We start from the raw sequence: 27959 nt of genomic DNA, 5'->3' as shown, positions 1-27959 counted from the left end.
GTAGATTTTGGGACACGTGGTGTTGCTGAATTTAGTTGTTTTGTTTTTTTTTTAATAACTGCTAAGATTGCATTTTTTCATGTTTCAATACTACTGGACATAAGTATTCCTTCTTTTATGAATTTTTTCTTCTCATTCTAATCCCATTTTTCCTTATTCATCAGTTTCTTACTGTTTTTTCTCTTATGTGCTTTACAAATAAATCAACATCTTAGTTTTCATTTATGTTGGGTTTTACTTTTTTTTTTAAGATTTTATTTATTTATTTGACAGACAGAGATCACAAGTTGGCTGAGAGGCAGGCAGAGAGAGAGAGGCAGAAGCAGGCTCCCCGTGGAGCAGAGAGCCCGATGTAGGGCTCGATCCCGGGACCCTGGGTTCAGGACCTGAGCCAAAGGCAGAGGCTTTAACCCACTGAGCCACACCAGGCACCCCGGGTTTTACTTTTTGACAGAGAAGTTTTATATATTTTTTGTGTTGTCTGACGTATCAATAGTATCATTTTGGATTTTCTTCTCTGTTATCACCCTTAGATAGCTTTTTACCCCTCCAAGACTATAGAATCATCACTTCTATTTTCTTCTGATTTTGATTTTTATATGTAACTAAAAGCATCTGACTTAATTTTTTCTCTAAATGCTTAACCATTATTAGCTGAGCTATCATCATTTTCCTACTATTTTGGTATTCTATTTTTATCATGTATAGATGATACAAATGTGTACATACCCATCCTTGGACCCGGGTTGTATTTGTGGGTTTTCACATCATTGTCTCTATCCCAGCATCACTAATATACTAATTTGGTTAGCTTTACAAAACCTTTTAACATAAGAGGGCCAAGTCCATTCTCATTATTTTTTGTTTATTTATTTATTTTAAAGATTGTGTTTATTTGAAAGAGAGAAAGCATGTGTGAGTGGGGGGAGGCGAGAGGGAGAGAGAGAGAAGCAGACTCCATGTTGAGCATAGAGCCAGACTCCGGGCTCAATCCCAGGACCTGGAGACCATGACCTGAGCTGATATCAGGAGTCAGATGCCCAACCGACTGAGCCACCCATGCATCCCCATTCTCATTATTTTAAAAAATTTTTCTCATTGTTCTAGGATGTTTATTCTTTCCTAAGAGCTTAGGAATCACTTGATGAGGTCCGTAAAGGACTTGGGATGGAGTCTCCGGCAAACTCAGGCATCCAGAAGGCCAGGCGTCAGTCTGGCTCAAAACCCAGCCCCGGTTGTTCCCTCCTCTTCTTGCCCTGACCCAGCCCTCTGGTCACAGGCTGCCCGTGCTTGGCCCCAGGCTGCCGCCTGACCTCTCAACCCTGGCCTGGGCCCAGCCACGCACACCCGAAACGCAGTGTTCAGGGATCTCAAAAAAAGAGCAGAAAACCTGGTGGTGAAGACGCAGCGCTATTTCCTCAGATCAAAGTGCCTGGAAACATCTTGAAAGCACTTTATTGAGCCCTACAAACAGACTTGCAAGTAGAAATTGAGGATTTCGTTCACTCAACTCTTTCATGTATTTACTCCATTCGTTCTGCCGACGTACTAAAAAAAATAAAAGTACCATTTTGCTCAGGCAGGGCCCGCATGCGTCCCTCTGGGCTCAAAGGGGTTTGAGGCAGGTGGTCTGAAAGATTACACTGCTCAAATAAAGGGAGGGCACAGAGGCTACTATCTGGTGTGCCGTGGTTAAGGATGGGCTATGGATGCTACCGTTACAACCCGCAAATCTCACTGGAGCCCAAGCAGATGCAGTGATCACCTCGGATGCACAAGGACAGCTGTGCTCCGTGAATCTGCTCAGGTTTCCAGAATGCTGGATTGTACAGTGACCGGTCAGCCACTGATGCCTTCTGTGATCACAGTGGCAGCAGAAAAGAGGGGACTTGAGGGGTGTGCACTGGTCCTCATCTGCGTCCTCCCAGAGGTGACACATGTCACAAGCCTTCCTAAGGCCTCCCTCATTGAAATATTGGTGGAAAACGGTAGAATCTACAAAACATGACTGAGAGGCCTCAGTCACAGACAATTCTCCTGAACAATAGCGAGAGTCTGAGGAGCCTAGAGATTGCACAAGGAGACAGCTCCCTATTCTCCCCCTTAAAGAGTTTTAGACTCACCCACTCATTCTGATTCAGTTAGATTCTAATGTAATTCTAATTTTTGAGCATCTCGATTGCCCATTGCTGGAACACAGTCTGTGGCTTACCTCTAATGTTAGGGATGTGCAGAGCTGCGGCATCTATGAGGGTGGGACCCACCATTTCCACCTTGTATCCAGTGCCTGGACAAATATTTGATAAATAAATTCCTATTTTACTCCTCCTGATAGAAACCTGGTTTCTCTGCTCTTGCATAGAAGACATGGGTGACTTGAAAAGCCAAGCACACTCCACCCTTGGGTAGACTTGGGACTTGCAAAAGATAAGAGTGATGGAGAATGCCCTCAACATAAGCTATTCCCTTTTATATCAAGGGAATTTGGAAGGAAGCTAGGATTCTGGAAGAGCAAACGTCAGAGGTCTCCCCGCTGGCTCTTCATTGCGGGTCGTGGGCTAGTTTGGCGCCAGGAGGGTTGAGAACCAGGAAGTGACTTGAGAATCTTCTGTTAAACTGAGCAGGGCCTTCCCTGTGAAACTGCTGTGGTTGTCCCCCATCCAGACGGGGAAGGATCCCAGCCTGCTCCCATGATGTCACCTGGCACTGTGAGGGTCACAACATCTCCTGAGAACCCAAGAATCACACAGCCCTGGCTTTACTTGGCACCTAGGCTACTAAACCAGGGACCAGGGCTTCTGTGGTTGGGATGGGGCTGGAAAGGTTTAAGATCTGTGTTGACTTTTGCCCTTGATAGAAGTACTTGCAAGGGAAGCCTCTACACTCAGAAATGGGCTCGGGCCTGAATTCTCTGAAATACTTGCCTCAGTCCTCTGCATGAGTCAGGCTGTGTCTACAGAGCCCGAATAACCCTCCTTGCTTGTTCTCGGAGCTGGAGAGCAAACCAGCACCCTGTGGTCTTGTGGTGCTCGTAGATCTGCCACCTGTTTCTAGTGTCTGGGGTCTTGGCATTCCTAGCCTTCAACACCACAGGAGATTTCTTTCCTTCAGACTGAGTCACATAGTGCTGCACTCTTTCCTTCTCTCTTGTCAAGAAATAGCCTCGGCTTGAGTGTTGGGATGGGTACTTGATCCCTTTTAGAGGGTCTGCCCAAACCACCATTTCCTTACATGGATCCCAGTGGCCATATTGTTCCATGCAGACCTACCCTCCAGGTTTAGGTGATTGGACCAGAGGCGGGCATCTGAGACAGACTCATTTTGAATTGCTATCAAGTGAGAGCTTCTCATCTCTGTGTGGCAATCTCTGGGACACACGTTTCCCCCTACATGGGCAGTGGCGAGAGTGGGAAGAGGAAGCTGGGGTGGAAAGGAGGACGAGGAGAGGATGCAGAAGCCAGGGAGACAGCACGACGTTGTCTCCCATCTCCCTGTCCCCCTTGGCCAACTCAGAACTCTCTGTTCTTAGAAGAAATGCTCCTATGTTGCTTAAAATTCAATTTCAGTTGCTCTCATTTGCAATTAAAAAAACCCAGAAAGACCTTTCTAAGCCCCCTTAGCGAGTGTGTCCAGGTGTGGCCTGTGTGCTGTCAAGTTGTTTGCTCTTACTCTGGAGCTGACTTATATTTCCAAAGCTGCCAGGAATTGGGGATTTTTTTTTTTTTAGTAACAGCAGAAAGATCATGGCACAGAGCCTGAGCCGTGTGCTCGTGGGAGATGAGGTTTTTGTTTTCAGGCATGCTGTCCTATGTACGAGACGTGGCTGCAGGAGTGTTGGGCCCCAACTGGGGAACCCACTGAGGAAGGGTCTGAAAGGGCAGAGCTTGTGATGTCTGGGAATAAGGGACAGAGCGGTTGGCTTTCTGTCTAGGGGAAGGGGATCGCCTCCTAGGAGCCTGTGCTTCCCTCAGGTGTCATTCCAATTTCTTAAGCGTGGGTGTCATTTACTTCTTTTTTTTTTTTTTTTTCTAATGCCAGAGAGAGAGAGAGAGCATAAGTAGGAGGAGCAGCAGAGGCAGAGAAAGAAGCATGCTCCCCGCTGAGCAGAGAGCCCGATGCGGGGCTCGATCCCAGGACCTTGAGATCATGACCGGAGCCGAAGGCAGACGCTTAACCCACTGAGCCACCCAGGCATCTCTTGTTTACTTTCTTTGTGGTGCTCATCCTGATGAGCACAAGGGTGATGTACCGAACTGCTGAATCACTACATTCTACACATGAAACTAATGTAACACCGTATGCTAACTAATTGTAATTAAAAAAACTAAATTTGAAAAAAAAAAAAGAAAATACCAAGAAAAAAAATTTTTGGACTACCATGTCAATAAAATCAACTAAATTTATACAGAGGCCTTTGACCTAAACATTTACTGGCCCAAAGTCTAAGCTCTGAGGTCCGATGACCTTTGTCATGGGACTGAGCTGTAGTGCTGATCCTGCCTGTGGCCTGGCGTGCCGCCCTGCCCACTCTGCGTCCTGGTTTCCATAGCTGTAAAATGAGGAGACTTTGACGAGATCACCTCTGAGGCGGACTGGGGAAAGAACCTTCCTGGCATTGCCAGGCCAGAGGTGGGCTGGGGGGATAAACGTGAGCACGGCTGGACACTGTCCATGCCTGAGATTGTGGGTGGGTCTAGGGTTGTGTGGCTGGAACGCCCTCCTGTGGACCAAGAGGCAGTTGTATGACCTGAAGAGAGAGAGAGATCCGGGGCTGTGTAAGGATGAGGCCCAGTCTACTGGGCATAGGGCCATACAGTCGGGGAAGCAGACACTCACTGACAGGTGAGTCCTCTGCCTGTCCCCTGTCCTCTGCCACTTCCTGGGCTCCGGCCTTGAACTAAGAGGCCCACCAGCCCTGGTGCTCCAGCTTGAATTGGCTAGAGGGGCCTGGGGTTCAGGGAGAGGTCCCCAACAGGGATACGCATACGGGAGCCATCAGGATAAGGAATTGGAAGCCTTGGACAGAATGAGTCCCACCCGGAGTGAGAGTCAGGCCAGAAGAGAATGGAGGGAAAGCAGAGGCCAGCACGGCGTCATGAAGCCGTCAAGAAGTGGGAGGGAAGAGAAAACATGGCTGATGAGGCTGGGACGAAAGTCAGCAAGAGTGCGGCTCTGGAAGCCCCAAGGGGCAAGAGGGAAGGGCAGGGCCGGTCAGCTGGTCGAACGTGGCTGACAGCTCGAGGAGGAGGAGAACAGCCGAGGAGAAGCCACTGGACTTTGCCATGGGGAGGTCTTGGGGACCCAATTTTATTCCTTGCAACTGGGAAAGCAGCCGGCCCCTTCTTCCTCTGACAGGTCTTCCATGTGCGAAGCTGTTTGACTCTGAGAGAGGCATTGTGCGGGTACCTGCCTTCTTGCCTCTGCCCACAGCTCTGTGGAGAAGCCCTGGCCAGCAGGGGTGGCCCCATCTGACTGCGACATTGGCGGCACACAGGCCTGGGCCCCCACTCACTGGCCAGGCTCCCCGGTGCAGCCTGCATCCTGGCGGCTCAGAACTCGCAGACCACCAGGCGCTGCTCCCCGCAGGACTTGTCATTCCACTTGCCGTTGGTGAAGATCTCCACACAGTTCTCTGAGCCACCATTGTTGTTGGGCTCCCCAGGGGCCCAGTTGGAATAGGCCAGGGGCTCCCCGCTGGGATAGATGAACTTGCCCTCTGTCTTGATGTCAGTCATGCTCAGGAAAGCAGCCTTGTTGTGAGCAGTGGCCAGCTGCTGCACGGCCTCATTCTCGGCTGCAGAGCGTGGGGAGGCCATCTGTCCCCCGGCCTGCATACACACCAGCTGCGCGTCCTCAAAATTCTTTTCAAAACCTCCTGTCTTGAAGATCTTCTCCCCAACAGCTCGGCCATTGGGGAAGAGGTCTACTAAGAGAAGAGGAGAGCCAGGTTGGGGTTATGGCAACACCTGGCCCGAGCTCAGGGGCTCCAAGAACTTTGTGCTCCAACTGGAGCTCCCCACCGACCCCAGGCCTCCCCTATGGGGTATCAGGGCACCAGATAGGATAAAAGTGAGGCACTTGGGTCCAGAGCACCCCTGACTTCACAGTGCATGGTAGGAGAAAGTCTTGTGGTCTGTACTTATAGGTGAGGACCCTGGAGGTCTGGGAGGTTAAGTAAGGGGCCCAAGGTCACAGGCCCGCCAAATGTAGGGTTGGGATTAAACCTTGTTTGCTGGGACCCTAGAGCTGGAACATGCCCTTTCTACTTTACCCCACGTCGTGTGCTACGGCCAGTGGGGATTGGATCGACTTTGGCCTGGGAGATGAGTGTGGCGGTTGGTGCACTTTCTGAGAGTGTGAAAAACAGACCCCGCCTAGGAGCGTGTCTGGGGGTTGCCGTGTGATGGGTGGGGGGCAACAGGGGACATCTGAGAGATGCTCTCATCTCTGCACTCACCGCAACCCCATGTTGGCCCCTTGGTAAGCATGTGGGTGAGGGTGATGCCCCAGCCAACCAGCCTTCCCAGGGTACTGGGTGGGAGGATGAAAGCACCTGAGCGGAGGCACGGGGAGGGACTCGGGAGAGCTCTGTCTGGGAATCTGAAGCCAGGTGTTTCGCCCCAACCTGGCACTGGCTGTCTAGATGGGCAAAGGAAAGTCACCCCCCCCCTTTTCAGGGTTTCTAATTCCTTATTTCTAAAGTGGGCGTACACCTCATAAAAGCATCACCCACGTGACTTACCAAGCATCTCTCTTTAGTCCATCCCATCCTCATCCCTTTGGCTTTTGGGCTCAGAGATGAAAGTCCTCTGGGCTCCCTAGAGGGCTGTGCCTTGTCCTCCCTGGGCCTCCCTCCTCAGTAGCTTCAGCCTGGGCTCGGGGGACGGATGCTCCCCAAGGATGGATTGGAGCAGTGTGGCCCCTGGCGCTGGCCTGCACGGGGCCCGCATGAGGGTTCACGTTACATTCCTGCCTCTGGGCACATAGCCCAGATCTGGATGGTAGCATGCACCATCCAGATAGGTGTGCACGCCTCTGCTCGTGCTCATGAATGTCACGGTGTGGGCTGATCGATGAGTACACACACATGGCGGGGGCCTGAGGACATGTTCTGCTTGGTGTGCAGCGGTGGGCATAGGAGTGAGTGAACACATGTGCATGTTTGTGGAGGGAGGAAGACATACCCAATGTCTGAAACTCTCGTCCTTGCTACTTAGGTACTTAGGGGCCGACCCTGTGTCTTACCCAGCCAGGCCCCTTTATGCTTTACTCCTTCAGAAAACGTCTCTCTCTCTCTCTCTTTTTTTTTTTTTTTTTTGGATCAGGGAGATTGGATGAATGATGCAGACTTAGAGCTGAAGTAAGGTCGAGCAGATGAGAACTGGGGCAGTCAAGGACTGAGGTGGAGGTTCCGAAGGGCACAGGGCACTAGGGTGTGTGTTCCTGGGGGCCCCGACTCAGCAGCATTCCAGGGTGGCTGAAACACCTGGACAGGTGCAGGCAGAGCACTGGCTGGAGCCCAGAGGTGGCCAGCCCCCTGCCAGGACCATAGGCATGTCCAGGTGAGGCACCTGATGGCCACATGGCAAGGCCAAACCCCCACCAGCCTTGAACCCCGAGGACAGCATCCCAGCCCCAGCTATCAGAACAGCGTCTGGATTCTCTGATGCCTTGGGCTGTGAAGCAACGCCCCCTGGGCATGCGCACACAGGGTCCTGCAGACATAAGAAATGCACCCTAGGTTGGGTGTCCACAGTCTATCACAGGGACCGACATAGGGTAAGCAGGGTTCAGGGCATTGGCCAGGCCACAGGTGGCTGTGATGCTGGGGGGCATCTTGGCACCTGATAACGTCCATCCTACTTCGGTCACCCTGTTGAACTGGTGATATGGCCACATCCTCTTAACTGTCTCTTGTGTCCACTTGCAGACCCCTGGATATGCTCTGTCCCAGTCCTATTCTCTGCCCCAGACCCCGCTCCAGAGCCAGGTCAAGCCCTAAATATGGTCCCAACCCATTCCAATCCTAGACCCAAGCCCAATGCCAAAGCAAGGCCCAGACCCAGCAGGGGCCTAGTCTCAGTGTCTGGCTCCATTCAGGTCCAGGAACTTACCTTTCCTGTACTGAGAGAAGGCGTTCTGGAGGTGCTGTACCTGTCCACGAAAGGCCTCCACCTGCTGCCTCAGAGCAGTGATGTCTGCCGAAGATAGAGGCCGAGGGAAGGTGAGCCCAACAGAGTTTGGGATCAGCCCAGATCGTAGGCCTCCGGGAAGGGTGACCAGCTGCAGGCACATCCTGGGGGTGGGTCCTCAGAAGGCCACATCTGCTGACATAACTGGCCCCTGTTGCCCCCAGATTTCCCGTGGTTCTACTATGAACAAACTGTTCCACAAGCAGGTCCCTGCACCTTACGGACACTAACCGCATGACATTTGAACTCCAAATTCTGGGGGTCCCATCGCACCTCCTTTTGGGGGTATGGGAATATTTCCCATCCATTGGGTTATTTGATACTCTGAGCTATCCTTTGAATTGGGAAGCAGGATATGCTTTCCCCCGGTGATCAGATGGAAAATAGCTCAGGGTTGCCCTCCAGGAAGTAAGTCTAGAACCAGAGCCTAATTCTCCTGCCTTCGTGCCTGCTAGCTTTCCTGCTTCCCACCACTCCCCATGATTAATGCGGCTGAAGTCCAAGAGGATAAGTTATCCTGATAGAAAAAGCACCACCTCCCTCCCCTGCCCCCACCCCGTGGGAATCCCAAATCCGACAGATACCACCTTACCCTGAATCCCACTCTCTCCCTTCGTGCCTTTGTCCCCAGGAGCACCTCTGTCCCCCTTCAGTCCTGGGGGTCCTTTGGCACCTGGAGGTCCCGGCGGACCCATGGCTCCAGCAGGTCCTGGGATCACAGAAAAAGAGCTGAGTGAGCTCTGTACACATTTTCCAGAATTTTCAGCCTCCCAGGACATGGACCGTCCAACTAGCCTATGGCCCCCCTTCCCCTGTATGGACTCTTCCCAGAACCCAGCCATGCCCTCCCTCCATACACTGACTGTCCCATCAACAAATGACCCACCCCTCTGGCACCCAGACTAGCCCTGTTGCTCAAGTGTCATTCTCCCTGGATGCAGACAGCTCCCAGAGCCCAGCAGTCACCCTCTTTGGACATAGATCTCTGCGCTCCCCCCTCCACCCCTACCCGGCCCAGTCATGTCCGCTCTGATGTGAGGAGTGGTGGGGGGGCAGGGGGTGGTCGTCAACAGCCCCAGGGGGACACAAGGGAACTGGAGCCCGGCCCTAGCTCCCTCCATCACTCACCTGCCGCCCCAGCATTCCCTGGGGCTCCTCGCTCACCGGGGGCCCCTCTCTCTCCTTTAACACCCGTGGGGCCTCGTGTCCCCGCAGAGCCCGGCTTGCCTGCCACACCCACTTCTCCTGAGGAAGGAACCAGTTGGGACAAATGCTTCTGAGAACGTGATCAGTAGAGGAGTTTTCACCCACCGCTCCAGGACGAGAGAGAGAACTGGGGACAAGGTGTTCCTTACTGGGCTTCCTCCATGGAGACAACCGGGAAGATGCCATCAGTGTGGCAATGGGAGGGTGGGGCAGTGGGAAGGGGCCACAACGATGCAGTCTACCCAGCACTGACCCTCTGGCATTTCAAGCTTGTCCCGGAATGCCACCGAACTCCTCATTGCTCCCTCCCAGACCACCTATATATACCAACCACCTACCTTTGGGCCCGGCCTCTCCTTTTGGGCCAGGTGGGCCTTGAGGTCCTATGCTCCCCTGCTTCCCTGATGGACCCTCTCTGCCGGCTGAACCAGGCACACCTCGAGGTCCTGGAGGTCCTGGAGGAAAGACCAGCCTAGTCAGTGACACTAAATCTTGTTGGAGGTGGGAGCACATGAAAAGACGAGAGCAGCAGCAGCAATTCCAGTCTTCCCTGAAAGAACCCAGTGCCACCTTCCAACAACCTTCCTCCTTCTTCCTGGGATGGGATCTGTGCATGTCTACCGGCCTATCCCAGGGGAGGCAGCTCCTGCAGACTGCCGCATTCCATGCCCAGCTGCTCACCAGATGGTCCGGAGTCTCCCTTTGGTCCAGGCTCTCCAGCAGAGCCATTGTCCCCTTTGGGCCCAACTGGGCCAGCTGGGCCAGGCGTCCCGGCTCTCCCTACAGCTCCTGGTAAACCTGTAGTGGCAGAAGAGATGGGTATAAACCTGGCCTTGGGCCCAGGAGGAACCAGCTGCGTGTACCATCAGGCCCCTTGCATGCCTTCAAGATTCTACAGGGTGTAGATGTTCCATCTCCACACTCTTGGTCCTGTGGTAATCCAGGAAATGGGCATCTTACAGATGAGAAAACAGGCTTGCCAGAGTTGGCTGCGGGTTCAAACCAAGACCCACGTGACTTGGCTTGTCCAAAGTATTTACAGCAGGCAATCTGTCAGCATTTACCCTTTATCATGGACTGCTTGTTCTCCCCTTCTCAGAACCCAAGTTTCTATCAGAAAGGACACCTGGCATTCATTACCAGGGAACTGCAAATCAAAGCCACAATGAGATAGCACCTCACACCTGTTGGAAAGGTTATGATCAGAAAGGATGAGAGATAACGAGTGTTGGCCCGGATGTGAAGAAAAGGGAGCCCTTGTGCACTGTTGGAACATAAATCGGTGCAGCCACTGCGGGAAACAGAACGAATGTTTCTCAAAAAATTAAAAGTAGAATTACTATATGACCCATCAATTCCCCTTCTGGGTATTTATCTAAAGGAAACAAGAATACTAATTCAAAAAGATGGGGACCGCCATGTTCACTGCAGCATTGTTTACAGTAGCCAAGACATGGAGAGAGCTTAGAGCCTAGGTGTCCATCGATGGATGAATGGATGGAGAAAATGCAGGTGTATATATGATGGAATATTCCTCACCCCAAAAAAGAACAAAATCTTGCCATTTGCAACAACATGGATGGACTTTGGGGGCCTTATGCTAGATGAAATAAGTCAGACAGAAAGACAAATACCATGTGATCCCATTTATATATGGAATCCAAACAGATAAGCCAACAAACAAATGAAAACAAAAAACTCATAGATGCAGAGGACAGATCGATGGTTGCCAGAGGTGGGGTTGGGAAGTGGGTAGAATGGCTCGCAGGGGTCAAAAGATACTAATGTCCAGGGACGCCTGGGTGGCTCAGTTGGTTAAGCGGCTGCCTTCGGCTCAGGTCATGATCCCAGCATTCTGGGATCGAGTCCCACATCGGGCTCCTTGCTCGGCAGGGAACCTGCTTCTCCCTCTGCCTCTGCCTGCCACTCTGCCTACTTGTGATTTCTCTCTGTCTCTGACAAATAAATAAAATCTTAAAAAAAAAAGATACTAATGTCCAGTTATAAAATAAGTTCTGGGGATGTCATGTGCCACATGGCCACTAGACTTAAGAATACAGGATCGCATATGTGAAAGTTGCTCAGAGAGTAGGTATTTCTTTTCTTTTCTTTTTCTTTTCTTTCTTTCTCTCTCTTTCTCTGTGTGTGTGTGTGTGTGTGTGTGTGTGTGTGTGTGTGTGCAAAGTGATAGAAGTTTATTAAGCAAGGATACAGTAAAAAGTTCTCAGGAATGAGAGGGATCCCAACAGGGTTGTCCCTGAGGGCCTTTAGTGTTGGTCTTTTCTAGAAAGCTAACCAGGGAACTTAAATCCTTTTAACCTATCACCATTGAGCAGGTCTAGTGACGATAATTTCGATGGCTTACTTCTTTATTAAGGTCTGGTTATTTTTGTTGGTCACAAGTGATTATCTTAAAAAAAGACACCACCCCACATGCTTAGGGCCGGGTGGTCTGGTTTGTTCCCTTATCTCTGGTTTCCCCACACCCCCACATTTTGGGGATTTCTGTGAGTCTGATCACATAGTCCCTTATCTAATTTCTCCCTAACTAGCCCTGCCTATCCCTTACTCATTCCTCCTCCTGGAATAGTAACCCTTACTGGCATCAGGGAATGGGACGATGGCCACTCTGGCTGCTTCCGGCTGAGATGAGGCGGTGGGCTGTGCGACAGTTAGAATCTATCCAGGGTTTGGTCCGGGGGCCCGCGGTATGGCTCCCAGGGGTCCTGATGGGCAGTAATCGGTACATGCATCAGCACATGCAAAAGGATGAACATAAAATAAGAATTAGGCCCAGAATTTTGATCACATCCTTTAGCTAAGAACCCCAATTACCAATTTTGTCATAAATGAGTGGATATCTTGATCTTATTTAATGGATCACAAATATCCCCTATCAATAGGGACAACTTGCAGGAATTAACTGAAATAGTAAAACAACATGTGAGGAAGTTCCTCGTACCCCAAATGGTGTAGCAATAGCAGGCAGTTAATAGTGGCACGGTTCTGGAAAAGTCCCTCTCTGACTTCACGTAATGATTGGCTGAGTGTATCAGCGCCTGGGAAGTATCACTTGGAGTCCTGGTGAGCAAGTACAATGTTTTGCTTATTTTATATTGCAGTCCTATGTAAGTCGTGGAAGTCCCATAGTGAGTTTTGAGGCTCTTTTTCCAAGGAGGACTGTCGTATGTTGCATGTTTGGCTAAATAAAGCCTTCGTTTGCAATTGTATATCAACAGAGGTGGTTTCTAGGATAAACAACTATGAGATAAAACCATCAAGAAGTTCTTTTTGTTCAAGGTCTAGCCTTAACTATATCCTAATTACAAGGAATCCCTGGCAAATGGGAGAAGGCTAGTCACAGGAGATAAGGGCATCCCCAAGTACATTATCCAATTGAGTCATCAAGAAAGTGGGATTACCCAGGGGCGCCTGGGTGGCTCAGTGGGTTAAGCCTCTGCCTTCAGCTCAGGTCATGATCTCGGGGTCCTGGGATCGAGTCCCGCATCGGACTCTCTGCTAGGCAGGGATCCTGCTTCCTCCTCCCTCTCTCTATCTCTCTGTCTCTCTCTCTGCCTGCCTCTCTGCCTACTTGTGATCTCTGTCAAATAAATTAAGAATCTTTAAAAAAAAAAAAAAGAAAGAAAGTGGGATCACCAATTGTCTCTGTAGGCCCATAGTTAACCCCATGCAGTGGGGTACACTCTGGCTTTAAAGGAGCAATTTTTGTTACCCCAGCCACATAGAATTAGCCAAGGTGCTGACAGAGTTACACAATCACTGGGGAATCACATCCACTTTTTTTTTTTTTGCTGTTTGAATAATCATATGCCCATGGGGTCCTATTATTATCCCCACAGAATAACAAGAAAGATTGCTGATACATGAGCTATTGTGGCAATTTCTCTGAAGTTTACCACAAGTCAGGGAGTAGATCTTAAAAGTTCTCATCACAATAACAAAGAAATTGTATGTACTACGCGTGGTGATGGACGCCGATGAGACTTCTTCGGTGATCATCTCACCGTACATGCAAATATTGAATCATCATGTCATGCATCGGAAACAAAGACAATGTTATATGTCATTTACACCTCAAAAAAGGCAAAAGCAACGGAATATGCTCTTGAAACTTTAGAAAAGAGACCAGATTGTTACCTGTGTTATCAGTATGTGCAACGAGATCCTGTTTCACGAGTGCGTACATGCGTGTGTAGGGCACGTGCACAAGCAGGAAAAGACACAGGAGAAGCACATACAGAAGTGGGACCAGTTGTTCCTTCCTCGTGACATGAGGTAATGTTAACTTTCTTCTCGTTTCTTCAGTGGCCGCAAATTATTTTTGTATTGGAAAAATGATCAAGCCTATTCTTAGAAAGACGTGTTACTCTGGAAAGGCTGTCTAGTCCTGACATTACTCAAGATTTACCTCCAGAAGACTAACGGGAGTAAATGACTTATCTAAGAGTTTTACACTCTTAGTTCTGTTCATTTGGTTATTTATTTCTTTACTTTTTTACTGAGGCGAAATTCATATCACATTAACCTTTTCCAAGCACACAGTTCCGTGACAGTGGTCTGTGACTACCTCCTCTACTGAGTTCAAAATCATTTCATCACCTCTCAAAAAAAAAACCATAGCCACTAAGCCATCGTCTCCCCACGCCCCCTCCTCCCAGCCCCTGGACACCACTGGTCTGCCTTCTGTCTCTATTTCCTACTTTGGACATTCCGTATACATGGATTCCCACAACCTATGACCTTCGACGTCTGGCTTTTTTTTAACTTAGAGTGATGTCCTTGAGGGCCATCCACTTGGCAGTGTGTCTCGGGGCTTCATTCCATTGTATGGCTGAGCAGTGTCCCACCGTGTGGACAGAACACGTCTTGTTCGTCCATTCACCTGTCACCTGGCATTTGGGTTGTTGTGACTAAAGCCACTGTCTACATTCACATGCAAAAAGAAATGACACCTGACAGGTGGTGCTGACTCATTCATTCAGTTACTTGCTCACTAAGAAACCATCTATGGAAGACCACCGTAGGCTTGGCACTGGGCAACACGCAAATGTTAGCACCAGGTCCCTGTCCACACGGGATTTGTAATAGGATTTTCAAATGTGAGGCACAGGTCAGGAGTGAGGAAGACAATTCACAAGATGTGCCTCACCCTGTCTCATCATCACCTCAACCCCAACGTGCCCAGAGCTCTCTTCCTAGAGGAAGAAATGGAACTTCAGGGCAAGGAGGACTTAGAGAGACTTGCAGAGGGAAGGTGACATTTCAGACTTGGAAACTGTGCTCCCAAGGGAGGAGAGACCAGGACTGCCTGGGCCAGAGCAAGCCGGTGGCGGGCAGCTGATGCCTGGGATGGGTGGCTGAGAAGCTCTATGCTCAGCATGGATACGATCCTCACTGGGAATGCAATGGAAGCATAGAGAGTTACAGCTTGGGCCCCAGGTCCCATACAGTATGGGCCCCAGGTCCCATACTCACATACCCCAGGCCCTGTGCTGGGGCAGAGATGTCCTGCCCCTAGGCAGAGCCTGTCTTGGGCTCCTCCCTGGCTGGGCTGGTGGCCGGTAAAAGGAGTGGTGGAGGTGTCCCATCCATCATGCACAAGCCCTAGAGGCCAGGAGAGGGGACATCCTCTTCAACAGCAAGCACCCATGCCTCCAAAAACACTAATTATGTGGCACCTGGGTGGCTTAGTCTTTAAGCGTCTATCTTCAGCTCAGGTCATGATCTCAGGGTCCCGGGATCGAGCCCCATGTGGGTCTCCCTGCTAGTGGAGAACCTGCTTCTCCCTCTTCTCCTCCCCACTGCTTGTGCTCTCTCGTGCTGTCTCTTTCTCTCAAATAAATAAAGTCTTTAAAAAAAAAAACACTAATTTTGCATCCTAGTGTCCCCCAAGGGCCATCCCTGTCCCTTAGTGCAGCCTGAAGTGAAGCTTTGTGGACCAGCAATGTGGCCGGTCTTCACCGCAGCAGACCCCTCCTCCCGCTGCATTTCACCTCCCTTCATTCCACAAGTACTCGCTGAAACTACTACTGTGCAGGAGACAGCATCCTCAGTGCTGGGACACGGCAGGGAGAGAAGCAGAACAAAATCAGATCCCTTCCTCATGGAGCTTAATCCCAACTGCAGAGAAATGGATCCTAAAAGTTAAAATGTACCACGTAGGTAATAAACGTAGGTTTTATTAGATAATAAACCTAGGTAATAAACCTAGGGTTTATTAGATCAGAGTAAGTGCCACAGAGGAAAAATAAAGCACAGAGAGTGTCTTCCGAGTAGGGTGGTCAGGGACAGACTCATGGAGAAGGTGATCTGTGAGGAAAGCCGGGAGGAAGGCGAGTGACCCACAGGGACGGCTACGGGGAGAGCAGTGAAAGGGTCCCGAGTAGGTGGGGGAAGGGTTGGGGGTGGCAAGTGTGGTTAGGGATCAGCAAGGAGCCAGTGGCCAGAGTAGAAGGAGGCAAGGTCAGAGGAGTAGGCAGGGCAGAACGTCCTTGTGGGCTGCAGAGGGGTGTGTGGCTTTATTTCGAGGGAGATGCATGCCCTTGGAGGGACTCTCTTGCTGAATCCTTCTGGGCAGGGATCTTGGAGATGCTGAGGAGTAAGGGGACTGTCCCTGGAAATACAGCCCCCAAAACAGGGTGGGGTCTTACTGACCCTCCATGATATGCCTGAGGCATCAGCACAGTGACCCTACTCCACGCTCCACCTCTGCTCGAGGCTTTCTTCTCTCTGGCCTATCTGGAACCCTGTGCGTCAGCATCTGCAGGGGACGCGGTCAGAAGTGCAGACTCGAACTTGCGTCAGGATTCTGAGGTGCTCGAAGCTTTCTAGGAAATTCTCAGACCCGTAGTGGTTGAATGTCTAGTGTGTCTGCAGTCCAGGAGCCAGACGGCAGCCTGTCCCCTGGCCCAATGGGATACGGTTCTCTCTCCAAGCACCGACCCGAGGCCAGGCTCAGAATGTGCATGGGGCGGGGGGGGCGGGGTGGGAAGGGAAGGCATCTGCGCAAAACGGAGAGAGCTCAGACACACTGGATGCTGCAAGGTCACAGGGTGACCATAGAAAAGGGCTCTCTAGGATTTAATTCAGGGCCCCTCTGAGAGCTGGAGGGAGTGGGGATTCTCTAAAATGCTGACACCTTCTTCTAAGTTCCCTTCAAGGGGGCCTTCCCCAAGCACCAGATCATTCATGTTGGGAGGAACTTTGTCTGCAAAGGATGGACAGATGCACAGAGATACTCACTCATCCCTTACCCTACAAAGTTTGGGAATGTTATCCATTCTTTCCAGCTTAAATGCTGTTAGTTTCCCTCATCCCCAACCAAAATGCAAACTCCTGAAAGATAAAAACATCCGTGGATCCCACCATTGCCCTAGCCCAGCGCCTGCGGGTCCCTTGTCCTAGTTACTGGTTCACTGAACTCTGACACCTTGCCACCAAGACCCAGATCCTCCCCTAGAGGGAAGTACTTCTTGGATAATTCCCTTAATAATCAGTACCTTTGGGAACCTCATGAGAATTCACCTGACTGGTCCAGCAGGAAGATGCACCTTGATTCTGAGGACTTAATAAAAAGCAAAGCCTTGGCTCAGTTGCCACTATGCAGTTGATATTATTCCCACTCATAGATGAGCAAACTGAGACTCGGGGATACCGGCTTGTCCCAGGGTGGGTCTCTGCTGTGGAGATGGACCTAGCTCTGTAGCCCAGATCTGTTTGATGCACAAGCCCATGTCTTTCCCCCTCCACAATGGGTGTCATTTGGCCTTTCTGCGTCACAATGTTCTCAGCCAAATAGAGTTCCTTGTGAAATGTTTGGTAGGGTTAAATGAATTACTCAGGGAATGCCCGAGCACAAGGCTGGACAAAGAAATGTGGGCTTCCTTCCATTTTCTCTGTAATGTACTAGGGCAAATCCTTCCGATCAGACCTGAGTCTGGGGCCACCGAACCTTCTTCTTTCCCATTCTCCATGCAGTATTAAAAATATTTCACACCCCACACAGACACCATTTAATCTGGACGAAAAACTGTTAATCCCTGGGGCCAGGTTCTGGAGAGCCACAAATTCCAAGTCCCCACTATTTCCTCATTCTTGGGGTGGGAGGACTCAGAAGACTCCAGGGGAGGAGTCAGGGCAGCTGGTGTGGAGGGAGGCACCTGGGGCTCAGAATGGCTGGTCAGTTTTCAACTGGTAAAGCAGTGTTTCAGAAAGACCAAATGTCTTAGGGAAACCCACCCCTGGGGAGGAAAAAGTCCGCCTCTGAGCCTTCCACAGCAGCACATCCAACGTTCCCAGCTGGTTACAATTCCAATGCCCACCCCTTTCCACCAGGACGAGCCCATGGCCCCAGCTCTACCTGGATCCCCCTTCTCGCCCCGGGGGCCCTCTCTCCCATCCCGTCCATCACGACCGGGCAGGCCATTCTCCATGGGGCTACACATGACCAGGGTGCAGGTGCTGGCCGCTGTTCTCTGGGAATAGGTCTTCATTTCTGCTTCCAGGGAGCTCAGGGGCCGTGTGAGCAGCATCAGCATGGAGAGAGGGAGGAGAAGCATGGCCTAGGCAGATGAACAGAAAGAGAAAGGACATGCTCTTGGTCCTAGGACATAGGTTAGGGCTTGGTCCAGCTCCTGAAAGTCAGGAGAAGCACCTTTCCACCTCCCCCCATCCTATGGAGCTGAGAACAACAGGGCTTCCAAAGCCAGGTAAGGCCCAGGTGAGCATTTGGTCTGGCCTGGGAGAGCATGAGTTACCCAGACGGAACCCAGGACATGGGTTGACTGCAGTATCCACCTATCAGATGCCCCATGTTGTCCTTTCTCAGGTCTTCCCTTGGACACTGCCATTGGCACAGGGACTAGGATGTAGAATTCCTCACTGAAGCCATATGTCCCATCGGGAAAGATTCACTGGGTAGTTCTAGAAAGGACCTTTCCCTTTTCTGGACCTCCTTCTCCCTGCCTATACTATTAAGGTGGGTGGCTTAGCTCTGACCAGGCAAACCCATTTCCTCTCATTTGCTGTCTTGGATGGACTAGCATTTGTGTCATTGGCAGCACTGTTCTAAAAAGAAGTCAGAGTCCTGGATGCTTAGTGATGTCTATCCTGAGCACAGGAGTGTACGTGGTTGCTTGTTTTCCAGGTGATTTGCCATCCCTGGACTAGACACTGTCTCCGTAAGGAAATTCCCATAGAGAGCTCAGGTGAAAGTTCTCAGAGATACTAAATTAGCAACTGGAGAGCCCCTGGGACACGTTGCGTTCTGCTTGGATGACCTAAGAGAATTTGAAAGAAAGGCCTCATGGCAGAAGGGGACGTGTGAGATGGGTTCAGTCTAGGGAAGGCTAGTTTGGGGATAAGAAACAGCAGATGTCCCATGGCATGGGGCATCCAGTTACCCTCTGACTGGGACCTGGGGACTAAATGAGACCTGGGCAGGTACAGGGCCTGAGTCACCTGCAATCCTGGGCTTTTACCTCTCTCAGACAGATACTGTAAAGTTATGAGCAGGGAAAGAGCCTGTGGGAGTGGCAGAGGCTCGGAACAAAGCCCGAGGGACATGTGCAAAGGAGGAGGGGATCACCAGGCCTTGTGGCAGAAGCTCAGTCATGAGCACCCAAGGACACAAGCTGGAATAAGGGCATCGGCCACTGGTCTGCAGTTACCTCAGCTCTGGGGCTCCGCACCCCAAATCTGGGGAAGAACAAAAAGCAACAGGCGTTCTTCCCGGCTACTCAAGATGCCACAGAAGGCCGCATGGTCCACAGTAGGAGGAAGTGGCCTCGGAAAGAGCTAACTCACAGGTTTTCAGACGTACGATTCAGAAGAGGCATTTTAGCGGGGGCGACAGAGAGAGTGGGCCGAGCCACAGGCGCCTCAACCCAGATTGCTCATGTCAAGCTTTCAGATTCAGATTTTATTGAGAAAAATGTCTCCTCTGAAAATTGGTTGGAAAATTAGTGACCCAGTCCGGTAAGTCTATTTTTTAAAGTAAACATTTGAGTCTAAGAGAGAAGCATGAATGTCCATGTCCCACAGGCAGCTGGTACGTGGATGGGCTTAGAACCCAGGCCCCTGAAGGCCTGGTCTGTTTTTCTCCTCTACCACCCTTCTTCCTGAGGAAATCAGCAACGGGGTGGAACTAAGAGAGAAGTTGAAATTGCTTTTTCCACTGGGGCTTCCAGACAGTGGTGTCTGGGGTCCGACTGGATGTCAGCCAAGTGAGCCACCCTCCCCCGGCCCAGAGAACTTAGGGAGCAGTGAGGGGCAGAAGAACACCCCTCGCTACCCCACTCTGCCCCCCACCCATCACACCTCCTAGACCAGAACAGCATCCCAGACCCTGCCTCCACAGCCCCAGTGGGATAAAGCAGCCATTATGGGCAGGGAGATATTCGCCAGGCATTGGGAAAATCAAAAGGCAGCAAAGGACAGAAACACTCACAGTTGCTTCTTCTAGGCCTCCAGGATCTCCAGGCCAACTAGGCTTTCCTTGGCAGGCACTGGCTATTTATGCCGGTCTTGTAGCCTGAGCAGCCCAGCCCCGTTCTGCTAAGAGCTCTTCCCACCAAGTGGGGCAATTTCTTCCTTGTTGACTCACTCTCACCTCCACCTGGGTTCTGGAAACCTGCCACTGACATTCATAACAATACACGTGTATCTCCCTAGAGTATATAGAGCACCCTCAGGCTGTGATCTCACCGGGAACCCCCTGAAGCCCCACGTGAGTGATACGGCATCATCGGTGTCTGTATTTTACAGATGTCCAAAAATCTGAGCTCCAGAGAAGACTGGCAAGTTGCACGAGGATCTACCCTATTGCCAGTGCGAACTGCATCTGCCGATTCCAAAGTCCAGGACCTGCTGTGCCCACTTCTCTTCCTCCTTCACCTCAACATTACTGCCCAGATATTAGGAAAGAGCGGGGAGCTCCTTGGCATATCCGGGCAGGGGCGGGGCAAGTGGAGGAACTGTAGAGGCTGCAGCTTGGGGGTAGGGGGACAGTGGCTGGGGGAACTGCCACGTGGCGGGTCGTCTTTTACTTCCTGCTTTAGATCTCAGAGAGACCCCTTCTTGCCTTTTATGGGCTGGCCTTCCCTTAACTTCCTTGCCCTCATCTCCCACCTTTTTAGCTGAAGTTTGCCCTGTGCATTACTCAGGTGACTGGTTTGGACCCCTGAGCAGCTGATACGCCACTGCAGTCCTCCCCAAGGGGAATCTAACTTCCAATCACTGTAAGACAGTTGCCTACCCTCTTGCCTTTGCTATCAAAGGCAATCTCTGGGGCACCTGGTTGGCTCAGTGGGTTAAAGCCTCTGCCTTCAGCTCAGGTCATAATCCCAGGGTCCTGGGATCGAGCCCCACATCGGACTCTCTACTCAGCGGAAAGCCTGCTTCCCTTCCTCTCTGCCTGCCTCTCTGCCTACTTGTGATCTCTGTCTGTCAAATAAATAAATAAAATCTTAAAAAAAAAAAAGGCAATCTCTGCTTGCTTCTAGATTCTTGTGGCTTTATCTCTTGCATCTTATTCTCTGCCTAGTTCCACGTACCAGGGGACCCGTGTCTCCAAGCTTCTCCTTTGGCCACTGCATTGATGGTGCCAACTCCTTCCTGTACTTTGATGTTCCCTGTGGGATCCCCTTGTATATTGTAGAATCTATAATGACTCAATTCATAGGCAAAGGTCTTCTGTTTCCCTTAGGGCAATTTTTTTTTTGAAAGCAGGATCCGTAGTAGGGCCACCTGTGCCCCTAATGACAGAGCTCTTTCATCATTAACACAGAGCCCTCCTCATTCTGGGATGTTCATGTTTCTCCTATTTCTCTCCCCAAATTTGGGAAGTTTTTCATCATTATTTCTTTAAATAGACTTTTTTCCCCTATGTCTCTTCTCCTTCTGGGATTCCCCTAATGCATATATTATTTCTTTTGATGATGTCCCATAAATCTTAGAGGCTTATTTCACTTTTTTTTTTCCTTCTCTGACTGGCTAATTTCAAAAGCTCCACCTTCAAGTTCACTGATCTATTCCTCTGCTTGGTCAAGTCTTTTGTTGAATCTCTCTTGAATTTTTCAGATTGGGTAGTGTATTCTTCAGCTCTAGGTTTTGGTTGTTGTTATTGTTGTGATCTGACTCCATATCAAGGGCAACAAAAGCAAAAATAAACAATCAGGACTACATCAAACTAAAAAGCTTCTGCATAGAGAGAGAAACCATCAACAAAATTAAGACAACTGACTGAATGGGAAAGGATATTTGTATATGATGTATCCAAATAAGGGGTTAATATCCAAAATAAATAAAGAACTCCTACAACTCACTAACAACAACAACAAAAAAACCCCCAACAATCCAATTAAAAAATGGGCAGAGGATCTGAATAGACATTTTTCCAAAGATGAAGTACAGATGGCCAACAAGCACATGAAAAGATGCTCAACATCACTAATTGTTGGGAAGATGCAAATCAAAACCACAGTCAGAATGGCTAAAATTAACAAGTTTGGAAATGATAGATGTTGCCGAGGATTCAGAGAAAGGGGAACCCTCTTACACTGTTGGTGGGAATGCAAGCTGGTGCAGCCACTCTGGAAAACAGTATGGAGGTTCCTCAAAACGTTGAAAATAGAGCTACCCTATGACCCAGCAATCGCACTACTGGGTATTTACCCTAAAGATACAAATGTAGTGATCTGAAGGGGCACATGCACCCGAATGTTTATAGCAGCAATGTCTACAATAGCCAAACTATGGAAAGAGCCTAGATGTCCATTGGCAGATGAATAGATAAAGAAGATGTGGTGTACACATACAATGGAATATGACTCAGCCAAAAAAAAAAAAAAAAAGACATCTTGTCATTTGCAACAATGTTATGTTATGTTAAGTGAAATATGTCAATCAGAGAAAGACAATTACCATATAATCTCACTGATATGTGGAATTTAAGAAAGAAAACATGATCATAGGGAGAGAGAGCTTAAAGTAAAACAAGATGAAATCAGAGAGAAAGAGAAACCATAAGAGACTCTTAAGCATAGGAAACAAACTAAGGATTGCTGGAGGGAAAGTAAGTGGGAGGATGTGGAAACTTTGTGATGGACATTAAGGAGGGCACGTGACGTAATGAGCACTGGGTATTATATAAGACTGATGAATCACTGACCTCTACCTCTGAAACAAATAACATTATATGTTAATTGAATTTAAATTTAAAAAAAGAAACAAACACACAAAAAGCATTGAAAAAGAATTTACTAATATTTTTCAAAGAGGAACTGGACTCCAGAAGAGAACCAAAGTAACCAATTATTCATGACTGCAAATATTTATTCTTTGGAATTCTGTGTTTTCTCATTGTTGAAATAGGAGAATTTGTTTCTTGTTTCACAGCAACATAACTGACTCAGAAGTGAAAACCTCATATAATCCTAAATCTAAGAAGTTTAGTAATTCATCTTCAGGGCTTGTACAAGTAATCTATTTTCTGGAATTATGCTATTACTTTACTGCTTTTTTTTATTCCTTATGTTTAATGGGTCCAGGTGTATAATTTGTCTCCTTATGTATATGACATTTTCAGTGATGGAGCAGAGACTTATAGTCAGTTGTCAAGACCTGGCAATATTATTTAGTCAATTTACTCAATCTCTATAAGCCTAAATTTCCTCATCTGTAATGTGAAATTAAAGATTATGCCTTCTTTGGGGCACGTGAGTGGCTCAGTCGGTTAAAGCATCTGCCTTTGGCTCCAGGTCCTGGGATTGAGCCCCACGTCAGGCTTCCTGATCAGTGGGGAGTCTGCTTCTCCCTCTCCCTCTGCCCCTCCTGCCAACTCATGCTCTATCTCTCTCTCTCTCTCAAATAAATAAGATCTTTTAAAAAAAAATTATGCTTTCTTCTTGACATAATAAATGTAAGTCAAAATCTGGCAATATAAAAACACTAAATCAATTTTAACAACAACAACAATAATAATAATTTAAAAAGAAAGTCCATGTGCAACTCTGTAAGTGACCATCACTGCTTTACATCCGACACCATCCAGAAAATACTTAATTCCGAAAGAAAACAGCATTCTGGGATGTCTCTAAAAATTATGACATCATATTACGAAGAGTCAGATGGGTGAGAATATTATCTGTGGTCTTCTTCGGACATGTGTTGATTAGGGAAATGCAAACATATACCATGAGCAACAGTGAGAAAGGAACAAAATTCTAAAGATCACCTTACTCAGGGGTGCCTGGGTGGCTCAGTGGGTTAAAGCCTCTGCCTTCAGCTCAGGTCATGATCCCAGAGTCCTGGGATTGAGACCCGCATCAGGCTCTCTGCCCAGCAGGGAGCCTGCTTCTCTTCCTCTCTCTGCCTGCCAACTTGTGATCTCTGTCTGTCAAATAAATAAATAAAATCTTTATAAAATAAAAAAAGATCACCTTACTCAAAAACATCTTTTGTGTCTTTGTTAAAATTAGAAACAATGCCCAGCAAAGCTCAAATACCAAGAAGCCCAATACTGAGAAGTAGAATTAGAAATCAGTTGATAAAATCAATTGGTACACAGAAAATAAAATAGCACTGGAAAATTCTACTGGGGGCAAAAGAAAAAACTACCCCAGATCTTGAAACACTATATGGAACATAGTGAAATATTCTTTTTGGCATTTATGAGATTACTACAGAGACAGATTATAAAATAGAAAGAATTTTATCTGTAAGTATCACACAATTTCACTTGCTTCCTCAAGAAAGTAGGCTACAGAGAAAAGCAAAAATTCATGGTTGAAGATGGTGTTAAGGATGTTATGCTTAGGGGCGCCTGGGTGGCTCAGTGGGTTAAAGCCTCTGCTTTCGGCTCGGGTCATGGTCCCAGGGTCTTGGGATCGAGCCCCGCATCAGGCTCTCTGCTCAGCAGGGAGCCTGCTTCCTCCTCTCTCTCTGTCTGCCTCTCTGCCTGCTTGTGATCTCTGTCTGTCAAATAAATAAATAAAAATCTAAAAAAAAAAAAAAGGATGTTATGCTTAAAAGATAGGAGTCCCTTCATAAGACTTATAATTGCAGAAATTTGGGAAAAAGAATTATAATGCAATGTTTTAAAATATCCATAATCATAAACATGTAGAGATAAACACACTTAGTTACACATTTGATACACTTTACTGAGGTTTTTTACATTATAATTTTTAAAGGATTGATAACATATACAGAATTTGGCATCATGTTTGCAACTGATAACATAACATAAGCATTTACCATGTAAACCACAGTGTTTTGTAAGCATAATTTTAATTATCATAATATTTAATATTATTTATTGTATTCTAATATTTAACAATTTCTGAAAGCATTTTCATATTTGTTACTTCCACATTTTTCTTCCTAGAAATACCTCTCTGCTCTTTAGGAACAAAGCTTTATGTACAATAGGAAATAACTGCCAAATTATTTCCAGAAAAGTTATACCAAAATAAATCTTCATCTCTAACAAATTATCATATCTAACTATCGTTAACAAAACCAGCATAAAATGTAATAATTTTAATCAACTTTACCAGTTTTGGAGAAAGAAATTAACATCACCTTGCAGTTGTAATTTTGGTTTGATTAATTTTGTATTATGTTGAACATTTAAAATAAACTTGATGATCTACCTTGCATCTTTTGTTAAGTTATTAATTCGAAGTGAGGTTCTTAATGATTTGCACATGCTTCTTTTGGCTGACATTAAATTTTAGGTAGTCAGTAAATGTTTCTCAAGTTGTATGTTGCCATTGAGTTGTGGTCTTATGTTTTTTCTAATTTAGTGAGGAATCTAATTTACCATACACAAAATTATTTTGTCCTTTGGTGCTGCTTCTGTTTATTTTAAGATAAGAAAATTGTCCTCCAACTTTTAAGATTTGCTTTCAATATTTTTATTAATCATTTAGTAACAATTAACTTGATTTCATCTGGAATTTATTAGTGTGTATATAGATGTATATACACATATATAACACATTTGTATGTATTTTACATGTATATGTGTGTATACATGCATGTAATATATCCCACACCAAATCCAATAAAGTTATGCGACAGAAAACAAAAAACAGGAGACATAGAGATAATATTTGCAATGTATACAACTGGAAATGTGTTATTCGTGTCTCTTATATACGTCAAAATCTCCTTTTTTTTTTAAAAGATTTTATTTATTTATTTGACAGACAGAGATCACAAGTAGGCAGAGAGGCAAGCAGAGAGAGAGAAGGAAGCAGGCTCCCCGCTGAGCAGAGAGCCTGATGCAGGGCTCGATCCCAGGACCCTGGGATCATGACCTGAGCCGAAGGCAGAGGCTTTAACCCACTGAGCCACCCAGGCGCCCCACGTCAAAATCTCCTTAAAAACCACAAGAGAAAGACAGGGACCCCAAAAGACATTTGGACAATTTCTGGAACAATAATTCACAGAAGGGGATCCCCCATGGTTAGATAGCCTTTGTAAATACACTTGACTTCACTAGCAATTACAAAAATGTGTATCAGAGGACCAGGAAGATGCTGTACTTCACCATGATGCTGACTAAAGATATCAACCGGATCATCTCAAGGGCTGGTGAAGATGTAGGAGAATAGAAAATGCCAGACACTACTGGTGGCGTGGTAAACAAGTATGTTAATGCCAGAGTATAATTTGGAAATGTTATTGCATTGAACATGTATATGCCCTCTGACATCTCAGCTTTTTGCCTGATGATAAACAGCACAGACAGCTTTATGGGGAAACATACAAAGTATTCACCAATTAAGATATAAGGTGAATATAAATGTGAATGAGGCAAATGAAAAAAAAATAAAGCAAAAGTTACTAAGAATCATTTAGATTTAAATCATTAACATGCAGAGATCGGAAAAAATAGCCCCGGGTGCCAAGATCAGAATCAGAACAGAACATCACCCAACAATTCATGCATATTAAGTACAAACCTGTAAATGACTGTGCAAGAGAGAAGAGGATTTGCGGAATGGGTTTGAGGGAACGGGCTGTATATTAATGTGTAGACGTACACACACATTCCTAGAGTCCTGGGCTGATGAAGGCAGTGTGCTTGAAAGGAGGCATATAAGGGGTGCCTGGCTGGCCCAGCTGGTAGAGCATATGACTCTTGATCTTGGGGTTGTGAGTTTGAGCCCCATGCTGGGTGTAGAGCTTACTTAAAAATAAAATCTTAAAGGAAAAGAAAAATAAAAAAAGAGGGACACCTGGGTGGTTCAGTGGGTTAAGCCTCTGCCTTCGGCTCAGGTCATGATCCTGGGGTCTTGGGATCGAGCCCTGCATCAGGCTCTCTGCTCAGCAGGGAGCCTGCTTCTCCCTCTCCCTCTGCCTGCCACTGTCCTTGCTGGTAAGCTCTTTCTCTCTCTCAAATAAATAAGTAAAACCTTTTAAGAGAGAGAGAGAAGTTTAGGAAAAAAATATAGTAAATGATAAATAAGAAGAAAACATATATTTGAGGGAAATAAAGAAGCTAGAAGTAAGTCATACATAAACAGATTGCAAGGTAAATAAATGAGAGGAGGAGAGGAAGAAGAAAATCAAGAAAATGTAAAAAGCACTATAAAGGTATGAAAAATCAACAAAACAAAATAAGAGATGATATATCACATTATAAAATCATAAAGGGAGAAGACGTCAAAGTAGAGAGTAGAAAGGAAATGTAAAAGAAAGAGAGAAATGTGAAAAACTGTGAGCTGTAAGGGTCACCAAGCCAAATGACTAGATGACGAAGAGACAGACAAGCAACAATAAAAGAAGAGGTGGTAAAGGAAACAGAATAAATGGAAAAACTAGACAAGACCGCATCCCACCGATGAATTAGATAAATGCAAAGGCCTTAAAGAAAAGTGAGGTAGGGGCACCTGGGTGGCTCAGTAGGTTGAGCCTCTGCCTTCAGCTCAGGTCACGATCTCAGGGTCCTGGGATCGAACCCCCGCATCTGCCTCTCTGCTCAGCAGGGAGCCTGCTTCCTCCTCTCTCTCTCTCTGCCTGCCTCTCCGCCTACTTGTGATCTCTGCCTGTCAAATAAATAAATAAAATCTTAAAAAAAAAAAAGAAAGAAAAGAAAAGAGAGGTAAAGAATTGAGAGACTTGAAAGGAAATTATAACTGGAAAGTTTTCTGAGCACAGGAAAATACAGAAATGAGCTAAAGCAGCAAAACGAGTGGAAGAAGGGGCACCTGAGTGTTTGGGTTGGCTAAGCGTCCCACTCTTGATCTCAGCTCTGGTCTCGATCTCAAGATTTTGAGTTCAAGCCCTGCATTGGGCTCCATGCTGGGTGTGGAGCCTACTAAGGAAGAAAGAAAGAAAAGAAAGGAAGGAAGGAAGGAAGGAAGGAAGGAAGGAAGGAAGGAAGGAAGGAAGAAGGAAAGCAAGCAAGCAAGAAAGAAAATACAAGTGGAAACAAAGCTGTGATAATAAGACCACACAGGCTGTCGACAAAGGAAAAGAGAGCCACTCATGAAAACGACAGGTGCCGAAGAGCAGTGAAAGTGAGCTACA

At 47.6% G+C, this 27959-nt stretch overlaps 1 protein-coding gene across 2 annotated transcripts; it reads right to left on the bottom strand.

Moving 5' to 3' along the window:
- Positions 1-5273: 5273 nt before the first annotated feature.
- Positions 5274-19996, bottom strand: SFTPD (surfactant protein D). 2 transcript variants are annotated; one of them, XM_047703313.1, is made up of 8 exons: positions 19867-19996; positions 17779-17980; positions 10080-10196; positions 9737-9853; positions 9321-9437; positions 8785-8901; positions 8115-8198; positions 5274-5926 (listed from the first exon to the last, which is right to left on the bottom strand). In XM_047703313.1, the coding sequence occupies exons 2-8, from the start codon at positions 17975-17977 to the stop codon at positions 5550-5552; spliced, it is 1128 nt and encodes a 375-aa protein (XP_047559269.1). In that variant the 5' UTR covers positions 17978-17980; positions 19867-19996; the 3' UTR covers positions 5274-5549. The 2 variants fall into 2 exon arrangements, with proteins under 2 accessions (XP_047559269.1, XP_047559270.1); XM_047703314.1 differs by having other exon boundaries at positions 5274-5923.
- Positions 19997-27959: the final 7963 nt, after the last annotated feature.

The sequence above is a fragment of the Lutra lutra genome, chromosome 14, assembly GCF_902655055.1.
Source record: "Lutra lutra chromosome 14, mLutLut1.2, whole genome shotgun sequence".
Taxonomy (NCBI): domain Eukaryota; kingdom Metazoa; phylum Chordata; class Mammalia; order Carnivora; family Mustelidae; genus Lutra; species Lutra lutra.
This window is presented reverse-complemented; position numbering and strand designations above follow the sequence as displayed.

What these genes read in the sequence shown, in the direction of transcription:
- SFTPD (XM_047703313.1), bottom strand. Translation starts at nt 17,977, where the DNA reads ATGCTTCTCCTCCCTCTCTCCATGCTGATGCTGCTCACACGGCCCCTG. An exon ending in AGGGAATGCTGGGGCGGCAG is followed by an intron (nt 8,902 to 9,320) that starts GTGAGTGATGGA and finishes CTGTGATCCCAG; the next exon opens with GACCTGCTGGAGCCATGGGT. An exon ending in GGGAGAGAGTGGGATTCAGG is followed by an intron (nt 8,199 to 8,784) that starts GTAAGGTGGTAT and finishes TATCTTCGGCAG; the next exon opens with ACATCACTGCTCTGAGGCAG.